Genomic DNA, 24,200 nt, shown 5'->3' on the forward strand with positions numbered 1-24,200 from the left:
ACGACACGGCGGAAGCGATGAAAACTGTGATTTTTGAATTACCGCGTAGTATATTGGTTTTGTGTTAGAGATTTGTCAATCCTCTTAAATACTTATTAATCGCTTGTGGGGGATGTATACATTTTTATACCCGTTACTCGTAGAGTAAAAGGGTATATTGTATTCGTGCAAAAGTATGTAACAGCTAGAAGGAAGCGTTTCCGACCCTATAAAGTATATATATTCTTGATCAGGGTCACTAGCCGAGTCGATATAGCCATGTCCGTCTGTCCGTCTGTCTGTCCGTCCGTATGAACGCTGAGATCTCGGAAACTATAAAAGCTAGAAGATTGGCATTTTGCATGCAGATTCTTGGAGTTCCTACGCAGCGCAAGTTTGTTTCAAAAAGGTGCCACGCCCCCTTTAACGCCCACAATCGCTTATATACGATTTTAAAAATTTAAATATTTCGGAAAAGTAAAAATGCAGTTTTATTGTGTTTATCAATACCTATCGAAATGTAGAAGAAATTTTTCAAATCGGACCATTCGTTAAAAAGTTATGCGTGATCAAAGTTTCTATCTCCATCTCCCTCGCACTCCCTTTACCTGAGTAACGGGTATCTGATAGTCGGAGCACCCGACTATAGCGTTCTCTCTTGTTAAAATTAACAAGGAACAAAACTTTTAATTTTCTTTTCCTGGAGTTCTCAAAGCTTCAAATTTCTTCCAGTAAGCACAGTGGATCTGCACTTAGCAATTCTTTTTTTCATCTGCATTCGCCTGGTAATTACATTGCATTGCACTTTTTGCTGTTTTCTTTTACCCTTACATTTTTCACTTAAAGCTACTTAGGTCTTTTCTCGTTGGGGCTTTGGATGGAGACCAAGTTCATGAGAACATTCGAGTATTAATACCCACAATTAATTCCACCCCAAGCGGGCATTTCATTTTGCCCACGAACTTGGTTGAAATCACGCATCAAACAATGATAGTATCTGTTTTACTTATCAGCCCCGAACAGATGTGACATTGCGATAACAATCATTTCGAATAGCGACAAAGACGCAAACAGCTTGCCACGAGCGAACAATGCTAATGGATTTATGGAATTCTTGAATATCAATTTTATATAACTTATTGAATTGAGCTATAAAATATTATAAACAAACACGAGGACAGCTGAAATAATATTTAAATATCAAGGTTTGTCTGGAAGTTGATATAGCTTAGACTTGGGAACTTTAATCTTGTCATCAAAACAAACGATTTGTTTTATTAAAAAAAGAGTATTTTTATTACCGACTCGATGAAAGAGTCATACTCTCCTCGTACAAGTTATATTTCCGTTACCCATCCGTTTGATCGCACTTTTGCAGCTGTTGCACACATGTCGCTGTGACTTTGCATGTTGTCTATAGCTTTTCTCTTTATGCCTGGCATAATCTCTTAAAGACTCAGAGCCAGCAAAAAGTACATTTGCCTCTCCCATTCCTTCGAAATATTTTGAACTCTTATGATGAGTTTGGGAAAACACAATGATTTTCAGTCTATACTGACTCAGCTCAGTTGGGGGCAACATATGCAAACAATGTAGTAAACTGTATAATAAATTATACCAATTGAAAAATCTTGGTATTTCTAGTTATAATTAAAATGAACTCTATTTTACTTTTCAGCTTGCATTAAATGAAATCTAAGAGGGAGCTGCGCAAAAGTTTCTTCAATTAAAAGCCAGCTTAATATGTGGCACTCTTTAAATTTGCACTCCCTGAATGCTATCATTTTTCAGAACCTTTTTAATTATTTTTTGTAGATTAATTAAGATACTAGGTGGACACAATTACCGGCCCTGTTTTACACAGTTACAATGAATTCCCGGAGGTAAGTACTCAACGAGCGTAAACAATATAATCAGGGTTGGTAGGTGGGAAGCACAGGATAGAAAATTAAGTTTTGCCAGCTTAATGACAAAAAACTGCCGGAGAAAGTGACAGAGTGGGTAAGTGCGGAAGGGAATTGTGCGAATTGTAGGTACGTAGGTGGTTTTTCCATGTGCAGAACAGCCCTAATGAGCCAGAGGTCTCTTAATGGTCGCCGACTTATGTAAAATATGGGAAACATGGAGGCGGGATAGACTTTCACTACATCTTCGCAATAAAAGCAAATGGACTCTTTGTAAAACTCTTAATTGGAATATGTGGGTGGCTAAAAGTAAAGTTGACCTGAAGTGCAATAGGCTAAAACACCTTGAGGGCCACAACTTGTTAGGGAAACATTGTTAGGAGGCTGCCCTTCGTGACAGGAAAATATATGGTTTGAAAAACTTCTCAAGGTTCAAAGGTTTTTACTATTAAAGTATCTTTAAATGCAGAAAACATTGTGCTTTTCAAATGTTAGTAACGTATACTTCTTTACACTTGTATATCTTCACTAAAATATTTGAATATTTATTTCATAAAATTTTTTTACCTTAGGTAAATAGAAACTTGTACAAATGACCGAGGTAACTTTTATGTTGGCGAGAGACAGTAACAATTTAAAACGAAAGTGTTTTACTATCAAGTACCAGCTCCAATAAAAAGGCAAACGGAATTATACAACGCAACTGACAATTTTTCTGGAAATTGAATAAGGTGATGACATCATGCAAGCAATGTTAAAATCCGCAACAATTTTTTGAGTTCAAAACATGAGAGCAAAGTGTGACTTGAATTTGATATTATGCACTTCTGTTATATAATGATGGTATTATGAGCTGTGCATAAGTGAATTCTGAATTCAGTGCATATTTGTTCTCGCCTGAGTCTTATGGCGCAACGAGTTTTTTTCACCCACAAAAAACAATAATTGGTATAACTTTTTAGTACAGGAAATCACGAATAATTTTTAAAACCGAAAAGTACCTATCCGAGCAAGATATGCGCCCATTTGTAATATTTGAGACATATACATCTGAAATCAATAAAGAGTTCACACAGAAAAATGCAACAATGCTTATAGCTACGGAAACCAAAATAAAACTTGATTGCACATTTTTAGTGTAATATATGGCGAGAGTTTCGACAGTTGTTTGCGGGAATATGGCAGAAAATCGAACGAATGTTTATTATTCCGCGCCAGAATTATCTGATAGATACATTAAAGTGACGGTATGCCAATATATGTAGATATATGCAGAGAGTGCGAGTCAACGTCATCGTGATGGAGTGATAAACAAATGCTGTCGATAAACAAATTTATGACGTCGTTCGCATTTATTTTTGCTAAATAACTATGTACTGAGCACTGGAATTAATTTTTATGTTTTTGCCAGATAAGCACAAGACAAATTGCGGAAAATACCCCAACAGAAGCATCAAATGAATATACGGCAGGTATTTCCCATGACTTGGCACGACCACTCAAAACATTTTTTTTCTCAATTTCCATGAAAACCAGAAAAATCAATGATATCATGGCCGGCGATTTTCATGTTTATATGTACGTAATTTGTGATTTTTTTCTGAATCACATGATGGGTTCATTACTTTTAGATTATCTGTTATTGGAAAATTATTTTCATAGCCAAATTCCTCTCGAAAATGCTTCTTATTAAAAGTTTATAATGACTTAACACTTCCACCTTAAGGGGAAATTTGCGTTTAGTATTTCAGTCAACATCTGAATAAATTTACCAAATATTGATGAAATTGCGATTGTAAATTTACAAACCAAAATACATGCAAATCTCAATACATAAAATATCTCGGCCGCATTTTCAATGCAAATACGCAAAAATGACGCAACCGATCCCCGAAATACTTTAGAACAAACAAAAATCGAGTGCCAGCTGGCATCCGTTGACCCTTGTCAATAAAGAATCATTAGTCGAGTAAGTAAAATATAAAAAAAAAGTAAAGTATATAGCAGATATGTGTGTTACTTAAAACGGCCTTTAAAATTACCAAAGTTTTTCTTATTTTCTTCAAACAGAAAACAAACGGACACATCTAGAGATGCTAATCAACTTTCGACTTAAACCCACCTAGACTTTATATTCTAGTTCCGTTTATGATAACCTCAAAAACCATTAATAGCCGAATCTGTTGTATGTTTAGTCTATAATTAAACCAACAAAATCTGAGGACACTTATTGACATTATCAGCCCTTTACCAAGTTCGGGGGCAACGCTAGCTCAGCGAACTTTATCAAGTCAGTTCAGTGTAAAAAGCAAACTAGCCGGGAGATACTCACTTAAACACACATAATCTAAAGTCCAAACGGACACACTCTCAATTAATGTAAATAATGTTATTTGTTTTCTGATATCAATTATTTATTGTTGTTAAGGCGAAGCTCATGGCAGCAGACATTAAAAGTGGAATAAATAAATTTAAAAAAATGACAACTTTTGTCTTTTTTAGTTATTTTTTAATTATTGTGCCATAAGAATGTACTGATAAGTGTAAATGTTGTTTAATATTTATAAATTTATTTTGTCCGACTTTATATAAGCTATCATTTTATTCGCGCAGAAAAAAAGACTTATCGGAGGTCTTTCCAAATTAGTAATTCACATTGCGTGACCAAGCGACGATGGCGCCGGCTAGTTGCTGTTTAATAGTGCTCTGAAATTGATGGCCAGAGCTAATGGTGTTGCATTTTACCCGCCCAAAAGAAATCCCTAGGAAACCACTATTAAAAATCGATGAAACTTTAAATAGTTTATTTTAGCTGCACTTCCATTAAATTTAGTTTTTTTCCGTTTCGAGTCGGCCTCCGCACAAGTGAGGTCAAAAGTGTACATATATAAAGAAAGGTTGAAAGTTAGCTTTTGCAAAACTTTCCATTACCAACAAATTTGTTTATAAATTATTTCAAGTGTAGTAAATTCTTCCTGTTCGCGGGATTAAGAGAACATGATCTATCATAGACGACAAGATTTACTTTTATTTTTCAATCCACCTTTTCCCTTTTCTTATATACATACGTGACAAAAAATGGAATTTGAATTTCTGCCTTTTATTTTTTCAGGTTTTAATTTTCTTTTCAATTTCTGTCAAAAACCCCGGAGCACGTCTGTAATTTAATGAGATGCTTCCTCTGGAATGCGTTTCGTTGAATGGTCCTCCTTGTGAACTGAGTCCAGACCGACTGACAGTTATGCATATAATGAATTCTAAGCGCACACAGGGACACGCGTGAGGGGAGTTGATGTGAAAGGATAGCCACATACTTATGAGTCTCTGTCTTTGTTCCCGGATGGGAACTTTGGTTTGGATTTGTGAAAAGCGATAAACCATAGGTTCATGGAAATCTGGGCCATGCGGAAGTGACTCAGGAAATGGAAATAAGTTTAAAGTCAAAACCGTCAACACAAAGATCACCAAACCCTAGCAAAGGAATATTATATTATATTATTTTAAACATGTCCCAACTTTTGCCAATTCAAATTAGAAACAATTGTTAAAAGAATGACATTATTCAAATTATTTACAAAAATAAATCTCTTAAAGCAGCAATAACCAAAACTGTTAAAGGTTAATGTCAACACGCAACTTACAATACCATTTAGGTGCGGCACTGTAATCTACCTAGATAAAAAATAATCGATCATTTTAGGCAAGACAGTTGCGATTGAGTGTTTACGTTGACTAAGTATGACTCAGTGACCAAGTTTTATTGTGGAACCAAATGGAAAATAAATTTTCTTTTATGGCCAGCACATGTTCCGTGGCACTCAGAAAAAATTAGGTAAATGCAATAAGTTCTGGTGAAATTGATAAAAACAAAACAAAAACAGAAGAATGGAAACTAACTTAGGTAAGTCGAAATTTGAATGCCCTGAATCTTATCTGGCCAGTTCCTATTACAGCATTAGTAATTGCATATATCTTTAAAAACCACTTGTGTACCTTAATGACCTTGAACAACCTTGCAATAGCATCTATAAATGTGTTTATTATCATGCTCACCCTTAACCCTTCACTTAATAAAGTAAAGTTTAAAGTTGTTACACTAAATTTCTTACTTAGCTTACCTGCAATTAAAAAGGAAAAGCATTTTTGACCATAATGTAAAGATGAGGTAAATTATCATTAAAAGAAACGTTAAAAATCATATTATTTCAATCCCAATTTAAGCATGAGTAATGAAACAGAACCTCTTATATAGTTTCCAATATTTCAATGTTAATACAGACAGACTGATATTGCTATATCGACTCGGATGTTGGTGATGATCAAGAATATATATATCTTATAGTTTGAGCAATTCTTTTTTTAACTAGTGGCATATTTTTCTACGACTACAAATTACAGGTAAAAAAAACCGATTAAATAAAAGGTTTTTCGCGACGTTTCTAATTGTCTCAAGGGTATTCCGCTGTCATCAACACATTTATACAAAACAAGAAAGGAAAGCTAACTTCGGGCGGAGCCGAAGTTGATATACCCTTGCAGAATTCTCTGTAAATTATATTCTCCAAAATTATTCATATGATGCATTCTTAATACTCATAAAAAATCCCAACTTCCTAACTTTAAAAACACCAAAGTTATGACATTTCCAATCGTTCAGTTATATGGCAGCTATAGGATATAGTCGGCCGATCCTTATGAAATTTGGTAGGTCGGATTGGCTGGCCAAATATAACACCCATAGAAAATGCCAACTTCCTAACTTTACAAACACCAAAGTTATGGCATTTCCGATCAATCAGTTATATGGCAGCTATAGGATATAGTCGGCCGATCCTTATGAAATTCGGCATGTCGGATTGATTAGCCAAATACAAAACCCATAGAAAATCCCAACTTCCTAACTTTACAAACACCAAAGTTATGGCATTTCCGATCGTTCAGTTATATGGCAGCTATAGGATATAGTCGGCCGATCCCGGCCGTTCCGACTTATATACCGCGTGCAAAGGAAAGAAGGGTGTGTGCAAAGTTTCAATTCGATATCTTTAAAACTGAGAGACTAGTTCGCGTAGAAACAGACAGACGGACAGACAGACGGACAGACAGACGGACAGACAGACGGACAGACAGACGGACAGACGGACAGACGGACATGGCTATATCAACTCAGGAGGTGATCCTGATCAAGAATATATATACTTTATAGGGTCGGAGATGTCTCCTTCACTGCGTTGCACACTTTTGACCAAAATTATAATACCCTCTGCAAGGGTATAAAAAGGAACAACAAAAAATATTAACAAAAGCTGTTGATGTAATGCATTTTTAAATCATGTCAATGTAAAAAAATCGTCTTTGTTTTTGCCCCTCTCGCGAATGTGTTGAAAATATATGTATTTAAAAAAGATATAGATGCATGTACGTGTGTATATTGTAATGAAAAAAGGTAAGCATGTGGCTCTTTGTGTTTTAACCAATACCAGCTTGTATAAATGTGAACTTTAAAGCTTGTATGCGTGTAATGATTTCAGGCAGAGGCATCCAAATGAAGTATCCCAAGATGTCATTACTCAAAACACATTACTCAAACACAAATATTTTCAGTAGCACTCTATTTACTTTAAATGGTATTATTAATTGTTATTCCCTTTTTTATTTTCTTTTAACTAAAATGAAAACATAAATAGGACTATTGCTTTATGGAATACACATCTCACACATCTGATTCACAATTTAAATTCAAGCGTCAGGTTCCAAAAGAACGACTCTATTTACCTCGATACACATTTGTACACACAACAACCATTTGGTTTAAACTTTTTTGTTTAGCAGCTGTATATACAGAAGCACTGATAGATATGTTCGTATCAGTATCTGTCACTAACTTCGTCCACATCGATGGTGATGATGATGAAGTCATTTGCACCGACATTCAATGACTCGCACTGGAATACACTCGTCCGATGATATATGTATATATATTTCAACTTATTTTTCATCTTCGTGTTCTCCCTCTCAATTTATACAAGTTTTATTGAACTGAATACTTTACAATTGGCAAAGCCTGTCGTATTTGGCAAACTCATCAGAATTCCAACGATTAGATTTGGCTGTGGTTACGAAATGGGGGGTAAACTAATAATAAAAGCAAAATACATTACTTTAGATTTTTCCTTTGTTTTGCTTGGAACATTTAATTACTTGCTTTGCACGCATATTTATTACTGTTTATTGTTCCGGATCCAGAATTATTTCATTTGTTTTTGCCAAATAATTTTTAAATGCCCTTGATACTTCAAAATCAGTTATAAAAAAAAGCACTCGTGGTTTGTCAGGCATTAAGAGCAATCAAACTATAACAAAACAATTGCACAATTTTGAAAAAAGCTTTGACAACTTCACATACAGTCAGTGATTAAATAACCTCTCATATTTATTGCATGCTAGATTTGTTTGCCTTTATTTTAGTATAGAAAAAAAATAGAATTGTGTAACTAAAGATACTAAACCAGAGATTATTAATGACCTGTTCTTAAACAAGTCACTTACATAACTGAAAGATGTTTGCTTTCTAAACAAGCAGAGAGTAGTGCCAAATACCGGAACTAGATCGATTTGCATTTAGTTGGAAAAGATACATTGCTCCGCTACAAAAACAATGTACCCCTTTGTATATCAACGTATGTGTGTGCACATAGGCCGTTTGTATATTATTACCACAGCGGATTGAATCCGCAACTTGACAACAGCAGCGACACCAAATGCGATAAATTCTAATTGCGCCACGAGGCAGCCTCCAAGCGACTGAGAGCCAAGGGGGATTGGGATGGGGATTGGGATTCGGATTGCTGGTCGGTGAGCGTTTCATTGAAAGCCAGTCAGTTGAATAAGCGACCGCACACATGCCTAATCTCAGCTCATGTCTAGATGACTTTGCTAGACTAGCCGGCACTTAAAGCGACTTACAGTCGCCTTTCTTGACACACATATGTATATGCATTATTTGCCCCGCACTTCCCCCTTCTCGTCTTCAGTTTGCCAATGACATAACAAGTTTATGTCAATCATTTACTACATTCTGCATAGTTTTTGATTAGTAATTGAGGATAATATGGGCTGGCAAAAGGTTTTACTTAATTAATATTACTAAAGTAAGTTCAAAGTGTGTCAACAGGAATTAAGAAGAGTTTAGTTTCGCGTTGATGTAAATCTGAGCTCCCAAAACTTTACTAAATCAAGACAAATAGCCATTTCTTCAAGAGCTGAAAGTTTTCGTCAGCTCAAAGAAGTTAAGTGGCGTAAATGTAATAATTCGAATTACCAAATTTTAAATTGTTTGACATTTTCGTAAAGTTACTTTTATTTTCTATACATAAGTACTTGCTGTCTGGCTTAAAGGTTTTTAATTTCTCTTTATTTGCTTTGCGTTTTGAAAGTTTTTGTTTTTGGAATACCAGCTGCCAACTCATCATGTTTATTCTTATTATATTTATACCAGTTGCTCTAGAGTCTAGACTATTGTAATCGTGCAAAAGTAAGCTTTCTTACCTTTTAACTATTCTTATTATCTAAATATAAAAATATTATTCTTATCAAGGGAACACTGATAAAGTCTTTTACGTCTGTTACATTGAACATTATCAAACATTTTCCATTTATTAAACCACCTTAAACTTGCCATTGAAAATGGATGACCAAAACAAAGATAAAGAAACACACAAAAAACCACAGATACACCTGATCACATAAGACATAGACGGAAAATAAATATAAATATGGCGACACAATGTAAGCCCCTTAAACGATAACACCAGGTTACAAAATATTTTTAGGAAACCGACTTTAATATACACTTGCAGTTGAAAAACAAATTCATTTTAATTACTGGATTAAATTCTCACATTTCAAAAGGTAATTCGTTGGAAAATTAGGCAACCCGTTTTAAATTTCAAACCCAAACAAATAAAAGTGTGGTTCGTTGCTCCTACGCTTTTTATTTTGAAACCTTAATTTAAATCAGGTTACCCCAATTTCATCAACATTAACAAAATATGCGGTTTTATTGGAGAAAAATTAATATTCGCTAAAAGTTGGGTCAGCAAATATTTGCAATTGCAATTAATGAGGCCAATCAATATTAACAAAAGTGATGTTGAAAGAATTGACACAGAAAAAGACCGATGAAGAAGGTGGGATAAAAAAACATATACGAAACACAAAAGAAGTTTCAAAATGTTTGTGTTATTGGAGAAAAACATATAATAAAAGAAATTAATATGATTGTGGACAATTGACAGCGACGAAAAGGGACCGATGTTAATTATTAGTGCAAATCAAATTGTAAATCTTTGAAGCGAAACCAAAGCCAAAAGAGCAGAAAATAAAGTGAGAGAGAAAGAAGAGTCAGCTTATTGGGTAAAATTGTATCTTTAAATAGTGTCGAGCATGGCACGTTTGGAAGATGCGAGTATTTTTAAAATCGCAAGCATGTTAACAGCCTTTCAAACCTTTAAACAAATGAAAGTGTAACAATTTACTTTATTGCTCACTTTCATTCATTTCGTTAAACTCTTGTTGCCTCAGTTTTTAAATCTTCCACCAAATAAAATATAATTTTTGGCTCAGGCTAAATAACAATTGTTTTTACTCCTTGGTTTTCTTTATTTATCTGTCGTTGCTGTTGTACTTGAAACTTTCTACAAATTTCCTTTTTTAACGATACGATGCAAACTTGTTCTGTCGCTTAAGATTTCGCTTTTGAAAATTTCAACCCACAAAGCTTATGTGAAAAAGAGATAGTATTGTATAGGAAATAAATGTAGTTAAACTCGACTTTTAAAATTATTTCAAGGAAATATTACATTAATATAGATTGTTAAATCGAAAAGAACTTTATATATATTTATTTCTTTTTAAAGTTAGTAAGTACTTCCTTTTTAACCACTAACAAATCAGTTTCTTAGCTACAAACGGGATAAAATGATACGTTTTTTGACAGAAAATATACTGTCAAGTCTACTGAGCGTTGCAAAAACAAATAAATGGAAGCAAAGCAAAAAGTTTTGTCTGTCTGCTTTTCTATTAGTTCTCGCCTGCCCCACAGCGTCACCCATCCATCCTCCAATCGAAAAAGTGGACGTGCCCGAAATGAGGAAGCGCTTTATTTTATAAAACTTTTTGTTAGCTTTTAGTTTTATTTTTGTTGATTTAACCAAATAGAAACTGCGACGTTCCCACGAAAGACAATTGAAATTGTCAACTGACAATGCCCGTTTTAAAAATGTGGAAAAAAAAAGTATCACAACTTGCAGCCGACCAGCAATTGCAACAGCATCCGAAACACAGTCGTCGGTGTTGTGGAAGGTGAACCGGTGTGAAGGGTGACCGTGCCCCATACCCATCCACATCCCACCTCCTCCAGCGCGTCACCCTTCCAGTTATTTACTGAATTTGGGGGCCAACAGCCATGATATAGGGATTTTCCCCAATTCAGTTCGGTTTCGGTTTGGTGTGTGGGGGAAACCAGAAAATAAATACGAATAAATTTAAGAATGTCGTCGATTTCGTTCATGCTGTGCTCGCCAAAGTAAAAACGTGGTTTCAGACTCTAACCCGAACACTAAAACAAGCTGGGATTTCAATAGTTTTATTTGATAAAGTTATTTATTTAGTGAACTAAATAAAACACTCGTATATAATTCAAAGTTTCTAAACAGTTTAATGATTTATAGATATTCATGAGATTTTTGAGATTTTCTTTAGTTTGTAAAACTCATTTACAAATTTCATGCTTAACTATTTGTTCAACAAACAGGAAATATTTGCACAAACTAAAATTATCATCAGCTTATACGACTGTATATGTAAATGTAAGCTTTTGTTACTGCCTTTTAAAGGTTACGCTTGAAAAATTTAATATTGGGCAATTGAAATGAAATAACCTCCAAAACCGAGGGACAAGGAAACAGAATGGGTACCGCTAAATAGTTGCCACAACAAAACAGAAGCAAGGCAAAACATAATAATGAGAAGCGGACGAAACTTGTTTTAGGGCAAAAAGCCAAACAGATTTTCTCACACTTAAAACGGCAAAGTCTCGTATGTGGAAATTAACATGAAGAAAAGGTACAGAGAAATAGTGAGAGAGTTCTTGCCACAGTTTTCTTCAATATTTAGGGGCCCATCATACTTATTTGCAATGAACATAATTTCAACAAAGGTTTTGATACAGAATACACCGTCAGTGGAAAATAATAGTTTAAATAATATGAGAGAATTTAAGCATATCAACATTTTTCGCCAAATTGTTTATTCATTCATAAAATCCAATCTCCCCTTTCAAAATATTCCATACTAACTTTCTTATAAATCAATAATTTTAATACGAAAAATAAGTAAATATAATTTACAATCCTTATCTAAACTTATCAGAAGGCGATCTTATCGATATCTGTTTGCACTTAAAACATTTAGTCAGCCAAGAAAGTAACTTTATGTTCCTGTGTAGCCCGTTAAGTTAAGATAAGATAAGTGTGGCCAACGAAAGGAACAATTAAAATAGCGCAAACAGCTTAAAATCAAACAATGACAATAAAATAATAATAATAACCAGGCTAACCGCGCCCAGGGCTTTCAAGAATGCCAGGTTCTAGAGAATGTATGACAGTATTCCTGCTCTGATAAAGACGAAAAAGATAACGAGAAACGCCGTCCCCGTATCGATAACAAAACACGAAAATTGTTTAATTGCACTCATTCTAAGTAATCTAGACCCCAGCAGATTAGAGACCATAAAAATTAATTAATCCAAAAATACAAACTTAAGTGACCTTGGCTTATAAATCTGCACAATCGAATTTTAAATATTAAAGCATGACAAAGGAGAAAATGAAAAAGCACCTGGACATGCAAATTAACTTTGATTTACTCATTAAAAAATTGGTTTTAAAAAAACAACCCTATGAATATTTTATGTTCCAACGAAGCGCATTCCTAAAACTTTAACATAATTGGAGCAAGACCGAAATAAAAACCCGTTTTCAGCGAGTGCAAAAGCACTAAAAGACCAAAAATAACAATGAATCGTATTTCGAATTTTAAATCACATGCAAATTAGCTGGTGAGGAAGAGAGGAAGGGAGACCATGGAACTGGAAAAGCAAATACCGATAAAAACTGCTGAAAAGAGTCGCAATCAAAGGAAACATTTGTTCGTTTTATCGAGTTTAAAGTATTTATAGTTCTTTAATTTTGAAACCAAAAATTCGATTAAATTTATTCGACCTTGACTAATACATTTTTTTAAAGTTACTGTCGGTCTTGTAAGGGTATTAAATTAAAAATTATCTACCGCGCTCATGTCTGCAATTTTGTTAAATGGTTCCAGTTTCTCATTATAATCTGCGAATGTTGTTTAAAGAAATCTCTGGCGGAAATCACTTTTTTTTTTTTGCTATTGTTAGGAAATGACTCATTGTATAAATGCAATATATGGTTACTTTTGAGATTATGGTTTCGTTTGTTCAACTACTGGTTAAAAACATTACGTACAAATAATTCCAATTCATATCTTAGTCGCGACTCAAGCTGTTATAGTTTGATTGATGCTGATCGTGAAAGTATATACTTTAGAAGGTTGGAAAGTCTTTTTTTACCTCTGAAATGGACCCGATTACCAAACACCCTTTTACTTTTAGTTGTATACGAAGGCGTAAAGGAAGTGTAGCGTTTGCCAAATATGCAAATTAGTGTAGGACTCAAGTGCAGTGAAACAGTAAGCAGACAGATGTCTGACTCAAAGAGCAGCGTAAGCGGTCTCTTTTTAAAGTTCAGCGAACCCTTATAAGGAGAAGGAAAAAGCCACACATGATGTAAACTTTGTGGTGGATTACCCAACGTAACGTAACCAAAAAAGAAAAATAGGGGAGGGGAGGGGAGAAAGAATGTTGACCTACAAACCAAATAATTGATTTTAACAAACCCCCAAAACAAATCCATTCCACTCTACGAACATCCATCCACCACCACCACCACCTCAAACACCTTTCAAGTTTTCATTTTTGTAATTTGCATGTCAACCTCCGAAAGTTGATACACCTGTCCACTAGGCACGAGCGATTCCTGGAAGTGAACGAGGCGTGTCGCCCACAGGTGAATGAATGTTATGAATGTAACTCGCTTCTGTCCTCCTGCCCCGATAATCCCCCATCCATCAGGTTAGACCCACTTCGGAGTGGAAAGGCGCGTGGACGGCACACGACGCCCATTGCACGATAGCCAAACAAACTGAACTAAAATGCTGTTTAAACATCACAAAGTTGTAGAAAATCAATAAGCTGTTGTTGTTTGGCAGTGGTGTGTTTGGGGTGGTTTGTCGTCCTCTTTAATGGCAAGGAAACGCCAGCCAAGTGACTTGTTTTGCCTTTGAGCGCAGTGCAAAGCGAAAAGCAGAAAATGTAGCATTCATACGGAAGTCGGAAGCACTTTTTCCACATGCCAGCCAAAGATGATGCAAGTTGCGTTGAGGCGTTCATAATGGGGATGATGATGGGCAACGATTACTGAGAGTCTGTTGATAAGGAAGGACAGCAAACGAGGAGACGGAAGGATTGCGTGCCGCAGGGCAACAAATCCAAGTATCTCCAATAGATTAGGATACCAAAAGTGAGCACATTAACTAACAAATCTAAAGATAGTAGTTTTCTATTCATAAAGAATCATATATTAACCTCAAATTCCTTTCTGCGGTATCCTAACGCCCCCACATTTCCCACTTTATTTCGGTTTATATAAACATTTCACGAGAAAAAGCCATATACATACTTGTTTTCTTTAAATGTATACAAAGTGCAAAAAAAAAAGAGGAAAACAAAGAAAAGAAAGCAAATCTCATGCAAGTTAAAACCTCAAAAAATGTATAATGTATATTATAGGTATATAATTCTCTTTTTCTCTCTGTACCTCGTTCATGTTTGTTCAAGTTTCTTTCAGCGACTGTCGAAAAAGAGCTTTGAACTTGAAGTGCACAGACACTAATAGGCAAAACTATACGAATACTGTGTTTATGCTATAAATTTCATGAATTCTTGGATAGATGACTTTCATGGGTTAGTGAATACATAAAATGATTATTATGTACACAACCTATCAACGTTTGAATGAGATGATTGCATGAAATAGACTCGTATAAACCCAGTAGTAGTTTGAAAGATACTAAGATACACTGCGGAACAAGGAGAATTATTCGGTTTGCTTTCCATCTTCTTAGCGACATTCAAATCGCCAAATGTTGTCGGACTGGTTCAGCAAGCTCTGGCGAGTATCTCTCTCTATCGGTTCGTCTCATTCCTTCTCCCTAACTAGCCCTGGGAATTGGGTTGCCCCCAGTGCTTCGAATCCCCCTTTATTAGATGAAAAATACAGAATTAATACGGAAACCTTTGTACAAATACGTTTCTGTATCTGTTGTTATTGCAGCTCTCGTTTGCGATTCCAGCGATTGAGTGAAAAATAATTAAGCGCTAAAATTGCTGGAAGCGAACGTACTCAGTTTAGTCCATAAATTGATCTTTTCCGGCAAAATACAAGTACAGCATAGGCTTGTATCGGATAGAGAACTGCAAATAGTTATTTATTTCAACTCTCTCAGAAGAACATAGAGCATAGACCATATTTTGTAGGGGTTCGAAATTTTAAAATCTAAGGTAATATATAGACAAGCCTTTGGCGCTTGTATTGTGATCTCCGCAAAGAAATATTTACATAAATAGTCTATTAAGATTCTTTTCATAAGCATAAAATATATAACCTAATCCGCAGAACTCCTCATTTTTGTGTTTATGCGCCCACATGCAAGTGAAAAATTTGAATTTAATTGAATGCATCCTCATTAGAGAAGCAGACGAAGTCATTTCTGAACGAGCAATTCAGGGTTGCCCTCCCCTGTTTAACCTCATTGGCGCTGATTTGATTTGATTATCGCAAACATTTTTCGCACTCGACAAACCGTTTTGACTGCGAAATTGAAATTCCACCAACGGGCAAATTGAATTGCCCATTTCAAGCTCAGATGCCCAAGGCGAGTCGTCCCGACTTCGGAAGACTTAAACCGAAGCCGAAGCCAAAGCCTTTCCTTCTCGATGGTCTGCTATTTTTAGACAACTCGTTCAATGAACATATTTTACAGGGTGAAGCGCGAGGATTAAGTGTCCTCATCGCAAATTCCACGCAGGATTTATTTTTGGAATGCAGAAGCACATTAAATTAGCCTGGAATTGCCGCGGACGAATGGCAGCTTATGTTAACTTTGATACAAAATAAGTAAGAGGTTATATTATCGCGTTATATTTAGCACAGTGGAACCTCCATTTGCCAACATAAAAATTCAAGAAAGAATTCGAGGTTTGGAAATACTCTGCAGTAAATAAAAAATTAGAAAATCGTTTCGAGCTCTCGACATAACTTTAAATAATATTTGGCATGAACTCCTCGAATTATACAACGTTAAGAACATTTGTATCACAATTAAGGGATATTTTTTTTGGAAATTCTTTACTGCATTTTATTTAGTTTTAGATGTTGTACTATAACTATTTTAATAGAACTTACCTTTTGAATCAAAACGACAAGTTCCGCAGGTTTTTCCTTTTAGTGGGCGGAAACGTTGAGGTTGCAAACAGCTGATTATGTGGAGACACAAATTAAATAAAATTTTAAGTACACGTTTTACACATTTGCCACTTAAATAAAATTAAAAAACTTCAGTGATAAAACAAAAACAATCCATAAAAATCGAACAAGGTGGCAGCACCAATACAACAGCAGCTGCACACCAACACAACTGTTTTTCCAAAGGGCGTCGTACGTAGTTTGTGTTTTGGAAAATATCAATGTACATTTGTTTTACAATAATTGAAAACACAACTTGGCAACTAAAGAGTGTAACGAGTTGCGATTGTAATATTTGAGACACACGCTTTTGTTGATGTAGTCGCTGGTTTTTCCACTTCCACTTTGTCAAGAACGGAAGAACGAGATAGATAGATGAAAACCCCCTCCCCCACACAACGATTTTAGTTTCGTTTTTTTAGCAGCGCTTTTTGCATGTAGCCAATTTTGTTTAAAACAATGCATCTGTATAAATTGTATGCTTGATTGCCTAAGCAATACTTTTTATTTTTTTGTTTTACATTTTTCTGGTGAAAAGGCTCACATTTACACGCACACACAGAAACACTAAACACGCACTTGAAAGACGCTGCTTACCCAAAGGCAGCCACACTGACAACGACTGGCTGCGTTTGCTTTTTCGTTTTTGCAAACTCCAGACGATGGTTACTATATATTTGCACGGATCAACTGGCGAAATTACTCTAATTTTGCACTTGTTAAATTCGCTGCAGAAACGCGATGATGCGCCACCCACGACCGAACAGCTAACAGTGTGGCTGCCGCAGCATATTTATAAATACCAAATAACTATGTCTTAAAATATACCACGTAATACTATTGTGAAAGTACATTTAATATACCAAACAGATCATTTATAGCCTCATTCCACTGGCACATATTTAATTTTACACAGGTTCATTAAAACAATTTAGCTACGAATGTGGAATGTGATACATATAAATTCTTGTGAAATGTCCGATAGCCCCACAACCATATCGTATCGGATTGGTTGCGATTGTTAAAACATTAAACGTCTTATTTTTAACCATCCATATTAACTGCTTATAAAATATTAATATTATGTTTAATATTAATTCAATATTGCTTAGTTTTTAAAAAATGTACAATGGTCTGGGCTTTCTCTGTGTAGGAACGGGTAATTTTTTAAGCAAATCAGCTCAGACTTTTATTTGCCTCACCACAACTAAAAATGATTTAAAAAAAAAGAAAAATATAAATTTTGTTTGCGTTAAAGATATAAACATTTAATTTGCAGAAATAATAGTTCTACGGCAAAACCATGGGTCGAATATCACTTAGAGCGTATAGAAATACCAAGTAAAATAATGGATTTGATATTGATTGATTTTCCATTGACACATTTTTCCACATTTAACATCTAATTTTAATTTTGAAAAAATATAAAGCAATTTGGTTTTGTCAAAAAAGTTAAACTAATAGCAAAGTATCTTAACTCCAAAATGTTTGGCATAGAAATTTATCTGGAATATTGGATGTAAATGTGACTCTCTAAAAGTACAGTACTTTCAAAGTCGTGCAAAAAACTTAATTTTTCTATGAGTTAAAGTAAATATAGGGTTGCATACACAGTATTTTTATCTGAATCTGGTAAAAATTATTAATTTATTTAGGTGTACGAATTTTAATTTATTAATACAATTATCGTATAAACAATTCTTGATTATCCAGATCGATATTAAAATCTTTTTTCAAAAATATACCAACGTCTTGCAAAGTGTGCGGCGAACACCTGCTAAAGTTGGTATTATTCAGTTTTGAGAATTCGGTAGCACTAAAATATTTGCCCATAAAATGCGCATAAAATCGACTAGATATATTTAAAAGATAAAAACAATATAAACAGAATAACAATCATGTCTGTGATGCGATTTCTGATGACGCGCCAGGCGTTGGCTGCTTTATCGAAACCAAGGAGCTTCAACATACTCCAAAATCAAGCCCAAATCGCATTGGCCTCCACTTTGTGCAACCAAAATAGCAATCAATTTGTTCAGGATCTTACCAAATCGAGTGCCAATTTAAGTCTAATTCAAATCAGAGGTCATAAACGTTTTGGCCATCAGCAGGAAAAGACGCCTAATGTGACAAAGTACTTCCACATGTTTATCCTAAGCTTGTTCTTAATTTCTGTATTGGATTGGGGCAAGTGAGTATAAACTAACCAAGAAAGTATTTTTGCAAAGTCCGCAATATATTTACGATTATGGAATCTATTTTTAGAGTAAAGCGTCTACTGATGCCAAAAGTGGACGCAGATGCTGGACAACGTCCCTCTTCAGCGGCCGGCGTTAAAGGCGAGGATAAGTCATCCGATTCCGAATCAGAAGATGGCGAGGATGAGGAAGGAGGCTCGGATTTGCACCTGCACGAGGGAAAGAAGATCCGCGAGAAAGTCGGTTTCCGCGAGAGAAAGGTATTAGCTTGACGACGCTATATAAATCTGCTTCCTATAATTTTGTAAAACGTCCTGTATATTTTGATTCAAATCCGATTTTCACGGCCTTTATAATTTTGTTCGCTATCCTATTATTTTTAATATATCTATATTTTGGACTTCTGAAAAGAAAATTCAATATTGTTGCATCATGAAAAAATGTGTAGCAAATATTTATAATCTTGACGAACATTATTCATATTGTTAAACATTTTTAAATTATAAAAATTGTACATTTAACTTAATCAGATTAGTAACATAGTGCCGATGAACTTAAATCAATTGAAAAATTGTCTAAAGTTGTGAAATCCGGATCAATCCCCTAAAAATTATTATTATAATATATTTCTAAATTTCTTATATTACGTTCGCAAAAATCTTTGTTTCTTTTACTTTTATGTTTGTGCCGTCTTGTTTTTTACCCTCCATCAAACACAAAAACACAACACACACGCGAAGATCATTGAGTATGAGAACCGTATACGGCAATTCTCCACTCCGGACAAGATTTTTCGGTACTTTGCCACCGTGCGATTACAGGATGCTACTCAAACGATTGTGTGTATGACTCCCGAGGATTTCCTTCGCTCCATATATCCTGGAATCAAACAGCCAGATGGTAATTCACTCATCCAGAAGCTTATGATGATTTATATTAAGTTTTTGAAGTCATTTGATTTAGCTTTAGATTTCGTTAAAATTTTTCTGAGCCTCAGTTTAGTGGAATTTATTTTGGTTTTCATATTCCCTGCCTTTTTCGTGAGCTAAAGTCATGTCGTTTGCCTTAGATAATTGAGTACGAGAACCGTATCCGACAGTTCTCCACGCCGGATAAAGTGTTTCGCTACTTTGCCACCATCCAGGTGCCCGTGGCCGACGATCGGCATGAAGTCTACATGACTCCGACCGATTTTTTAACCAGCATGACGCCAGGCATGAAGCAACCAGATGGTATGTGTCAGAAAACAGCATAGGGAAAAGCTATAGAAAGTCCTTATTTATACTTAAACTTTAAAGGAAAATTCTTGTCTTGCAATAATGGTTATCTATTTTAGGCTTGGGTCTGGACCAATATCGTCGCTATGATCCCAAAGTAAGTTTAAGATATGGATTCTTTTTATATATAAAGCTATAGCTGAAATATAAAAAGCTAATGAAAATATTAAACTATAATAATTATAATATATATATTACCGTTCTCTTTTTCAGTCTGTTGGCGACCAGTTAAATCTGCACCTTGAGAAGAACAGCATTTTTTATAAACTGGGCTCCTATGGACTGATCACCTTCTCCGATTATATTTTCCTGCTCACAGTGCTCTCAAGTAAGAAATAAGATAATGCCTATAAATATGGCCAAATTATCATGTTTCTCTTTATAGTTTCCCGTCGTCACTTTGAGATTGCCTTCCGCATGTTTGATTTAAACGGAGACGGCGATGTGGACTGCGAGGAATTCGAAATGGTGGCCACTTTGGTGAGACAGCAAACCAGCATGGGAACCCGACATCGGGATCACGCCAATACAGGAAACACCTTTAAGGTAATAAACCTTAGATTTCCTAGAAAAACATCAAAAAGAGAGTACCTCGAGCCGTACTAAAATCGTTTCCTTTTTGTATATTTGTATATTCTCTGTCTTTTGGCTTTGACCCTATATATTGAACGCTGTCTAAACTGTGTACATATCAAATCTTAACTTCCCTCTGTTTTTGACGTACTTACAGTCCTTGAAGGTACTTTGTGTGATAATGCTTATTAACTTATTTTGCCCTTTCGAAATTATTTTGAAACATTAAAACACAATCGTACTCAACAAAAACTAAGTCACATTTTGTCTACCGTAGAAAATCCACCAATGCACCTGCTCCCATGCACCCAAGTTAAACCTTTTTATGTATAAATTAAAATCAATATAAAATGTTAATTATCTAATTTTGCCTCCTTTCTCCAGGGTGTAAATTCGGCTTTAATCACATATTTCTTTGGCCCCAATATGGATGAAAAGCTGACTATTGAAAAGTTTCTGGATTTCCAGGAGCAACTGCAAAAGGAGATCCTTTCCCTTGAATTTGAGAGGAAAGAACCCAATGAAGAAGGCAATATAACAGAAGCAGATTTCGCTGAACTTCTTCTGGCCTACGCTGGATATCCTTTGAAAAAGAAGCAAAAGAAATTAAAGAGAGTGAAGAGGAGGTTTAGGGACCATGGCAAGGGCATCTCCAAACAGGATTATCTGGATTTCTTTCACTTTCTAAACAACATCAACGACGTGGATACTGCCCTGACTTTCTATCACATTGCCGGTGCTTCGATTGATCAGCAAACACTGCAGCATGTGGCCAAAACGGTGGCCATGGTCAATCTTTCCGATCATGTGGTAGATGTCGTTTTTACCATCTTTGATGAGAACAGTAAGTTGGGTTGTTTATGGGAGTTTACAATGATTTTAAAATTTAAATTGTAATATGACACATTTTCCAAAACCCCCTATAGATGATAACCAACTCAGCAACAAGGAGTTTATCTCGGTGATGAAGAATCGTGTGCAGCGTGGATTGGAAAAACCAAAAGATACTGGGTTCCTGAAAATGATGCGATCAGTGTTCAAATGCGCCAAGGAAACTAAACCTGTACTGCTGGACATCTAAGGATCGTTACTGTGGATTCTCCCGCTCCAAGCGCCCCAATCTTAGTCATTTTTCTTACGCTTACTCCTTCTTAATTATTTTTTTAGATAACGTTTAAAAAAATCGATTTTAGCTCAATCTCTAATTGTTGGACACCCAAGCAGTTTTTTCGATTACGATGAGTTGCTTTTGTATATTTCACCGACTCTTGTGCACTTAATACTTTTATTTTTGTAATAAAGTATATATCATAATATTTATAAATAAATACAATTGATAAGGCCCTTTAATTGAGAGCTTATCGCTCGCTTAGTTCAGTAAGTTTTTATAACATTTACATGTTGGACTATGGCTCTTCATTCAATATCCATTTTTAAAGGGAATTGAAACTATTAAATCTTTGCTTTCAGTTGATCAGGGTTGATTTTTCAATAAGGCTTATCTTAAATGCAGCAAAAATGCTGAATTATTTTTTAAATAGAACTAATTGTTGCTGGAAACATCTTATATAGTGAGATAAATTCCTCCATGTGATTACTGTTTAAGAAGGGGAATGTTTTTAGGATGCTTAATGGCTTAAAGCCTTATTTAGATTTTGACTCTGATCTAAGATGTATAATCCTATTATTATTATTGATGTTGATTGAGATTTTATGATTCTCAATAGATGAGTTTTAAAAACATTTAAAAAATATTTATAGATTATTAAGTATATTAAAATAAAAGTTCCCTTTAACTATGCAACATCCACTTCGTCTTGCTCCTCGTCCACTACATCATCCACACTCATCCCGTACAACTCCAAGTCGTGCTGCTTGAGATGTGCGGTATAAGCATCCAATTCCGTAAATCTCTGATGACATTCGCAGCATTCTAGGCAGTCTTCTATAGAACTATCACCATCATCTTCACTTTCGTATGTGGAAGAAGGAGTCCTCAATTGATCCAGATGACTGGTTTTGTGATCAGCATACTCCAGATAGTCTCTGAATTTCGAGGGACATCTAAGACACTTATACCAGCGATCTCTGACATGAGTGACCATGTGTTTTTTGAGAGTGGAACACTCCCTAAATGGTTTTCTGCACTTGGAGCAGCTGAAAGGCTTTTCTCCAGTGTGGATCATATAGTGGCGTTTAAGATTGTGCCGAGTTCCGAATGGACGATGACATAAAGGGCAGGGATAAGATCTCCGACTGCGATTTACTGGCTTTCCCGATATATTTCCATCATTGCTCAAAGAAGATGAGGAGTTGGCGCTACTGCAACTCCGAGGAAGTGGGGGACGACTTGGCTGCGTGGCATGAGGAACCTTTTCTGGTGGAGATTGAATAGGTGGTATTAAAGTAACCAGCAAAGTTGGTGGTACTTTTGGCTGTGGCTGCATCTCTTCTTCTGGCTCGTCCTCTTCTTCAACTTCCTCCTCGTCTTCTTCCATTTCCTCTGGATGGTCCTCCACCGTTCTGTCGCCCAACTCCTCTGGCTGGGGCTTAACCATAAGATTCTTGCTCTCACAGTCCACACACCTAGTGGAGTCCTGCTCCAAAGGTTGCCCCAAGTGACAGATCATGCAGATGAATCGGGGATCATGTGAGTGCCTTCGGCGGTGCTTTTTCAGATCACTAAACTCCCGAAAACGACGCTCGCATAGGTCGCATGGGAAAGGTCGCTCCCCTGAAAAAAATATTAAAATAGATCAGTTAATATATTTAATTAGGCGTGCATACTGCATATTGATTACCTGTATGTATCATCATATGTCGTCTTAGATTGTAGTTAGATTGCACTTTTTTCCCACAATCAGGACACTCGAACAGATGACGTCCTCTTCTGTTAACATATGGACGTTTCTTCGCTGATCTCCTCGAGGTTGAAGGTTTCTTCCTGATCACTGCTTCTGGCTCTTGCTCCTCTTCTTGGTCGGAGTGCACGATGATGACCTGCTCCTGGGGACTCGGAACCTGGCTTTCCTTCTGCTTCTGCTCGTTCAAGACACAACGAACAGTATTTGATGGGAGATTAACCTCTTCCTCTGCTTCGCTAATTGGATCCTGATCACTATCGCTTAGTTCGATTTCTGCTACAATCCTGTGCCCTTGCCTGGGAATAAGTTCAAAATCTGGGGATATCCTTTTTATGGATGAATTCCAATGTGCTAGACTCCTGGCTGCGCTGATAATCAAACCCTTAGCTGGTTGGACCTCCTCGTCATCCAATTCGATTACTTTTTGGTATTTTCGCACCTCTGCTTCCCTCCTTTCCTTCTCCTTTTTCTCTTGATCCTTTATTCTCTTTATTTCCAACTCCTTTTCTTGCTGTTGCTGACCGATTCTCCAAAGAAATCCCTTAATTTTAACATCATCTATGGAGACGAAATTCTCTTCAGGTTCTTCGTATTCATATCTGACAGGATCGGGTTGAATTAATGCGCAGCTGGCTTCGCAGCTGGCGTCGCAGCAGGCAGCGGCAGAGCAGCAGGACATAAGAGTACAATCATTGCAACAGTCCACGCAGGACGATGTCTTATTAAGAGCCAGCTCCAT

General features: G+C 35.8%; 3 protein-coding genes across 10 annotated transcripts in view; 1 reads left to right on the forward strand and 2 right to left on the reverse strand.

The window, feature by feature from the left end:
* The window catches only part of LOC108041250 (protein FAM102A), a 28,646-nt gene extending 11,321 nt beyond the window's left edge, over positions 1-17,325 (reverse strand). For 6 of the 7 annotated variants that reach the window (XM_044459546.1, XM_044459545.1, XM_044459544.1 and 3 more), the window contains exons 1-2: positions 17,147-17,325; positions 16,490-16,560 (exon numbers count right to left, since the gene is read on the reverse strand). The gene's annotated coding sequence lies outside the window, so the exon portion shown is untranslated. Of the gene's footprint in view, positions 1-16,489; positions 16,561-17,128 lie in introns of all 7 variants that reach the window. The other variant, XM_044459542.1, reaches the window with a different exon arrangement.
* Positions 17,326-18,354: 1,029 nt separating this feature from the next.
* LOC108053126 (calcium uptake protein 1 homolog, mitochondrial) lies at positions 18,355-21,927 on the forward strand. 2 transcript variants are annotated; one of them, XM_017135711.2, is made up of 8 exons: positions 18,355-18,740; positions 18,815-19,007; positions 19,817-19,979; positions 20,084-20,121; positions 20,238-20,352; positions 20,410-20,570; positions 20,982-21,441; positions 21,524-21,927. In XM_017135711.2, exons 1-8 carry the CDS (start codon positions 18,448-18,450, stop codon positions 21,676-21,678), a joined length of 1,578 nt encoding a protein of 525 aa, XP_016991200.2. In that variant the 5' UTR covers positions 18,355-18,447; the 3' UTR covers positions 21,679-21,927. The 2 variants fall into 2 exon arrangements, with proteins under 2 accessions (XP_016991200.2, XP_016991201.2); XM_017135712.2 differs by lacking the exon at positions 19,817-19,979 and adding an exon at positions 19,488-19,647 and having other exon boundaries at positions 21,524-21,923.
* A 224-nt stretch (positions 21,928-22,151) lies between these two features.
* Positions 22,152-24,200, reverse strand: LOC108053125 (zinc finger protein 271). The gene is made up of 2 exons (XM_017135710.2): positions 23,399-24,200; positions 22,152-23,331 (listed from the first exon to the last, which is right to left on the reverse strand). Exons 1-2 carry the CDS (start codon positions 24,198-24,200, stop codon positions 22,394-22,396), a joined length of 1,740 nt encoding a protein of 579 aa, XP_016991199.2. The 3' UTR covers positions 22,152-22,393.

This window comes from Drosophila rhopaloa, unplaced genomic scaffold (genome assembly GCF_018152115.1).
Source record: "Drosophila rhopaloa isolate 14029-0021.01 unplaced genomic scaffold, ASM1815211v1 contig_2, whole genome shotgun sequence".
Lineage (NCBI taxonomy): Eukaryota > Metazoa > Arthropoda > Insecta > Diptera > Drosophilidae > Drosophila > Drosophila rhopaloa.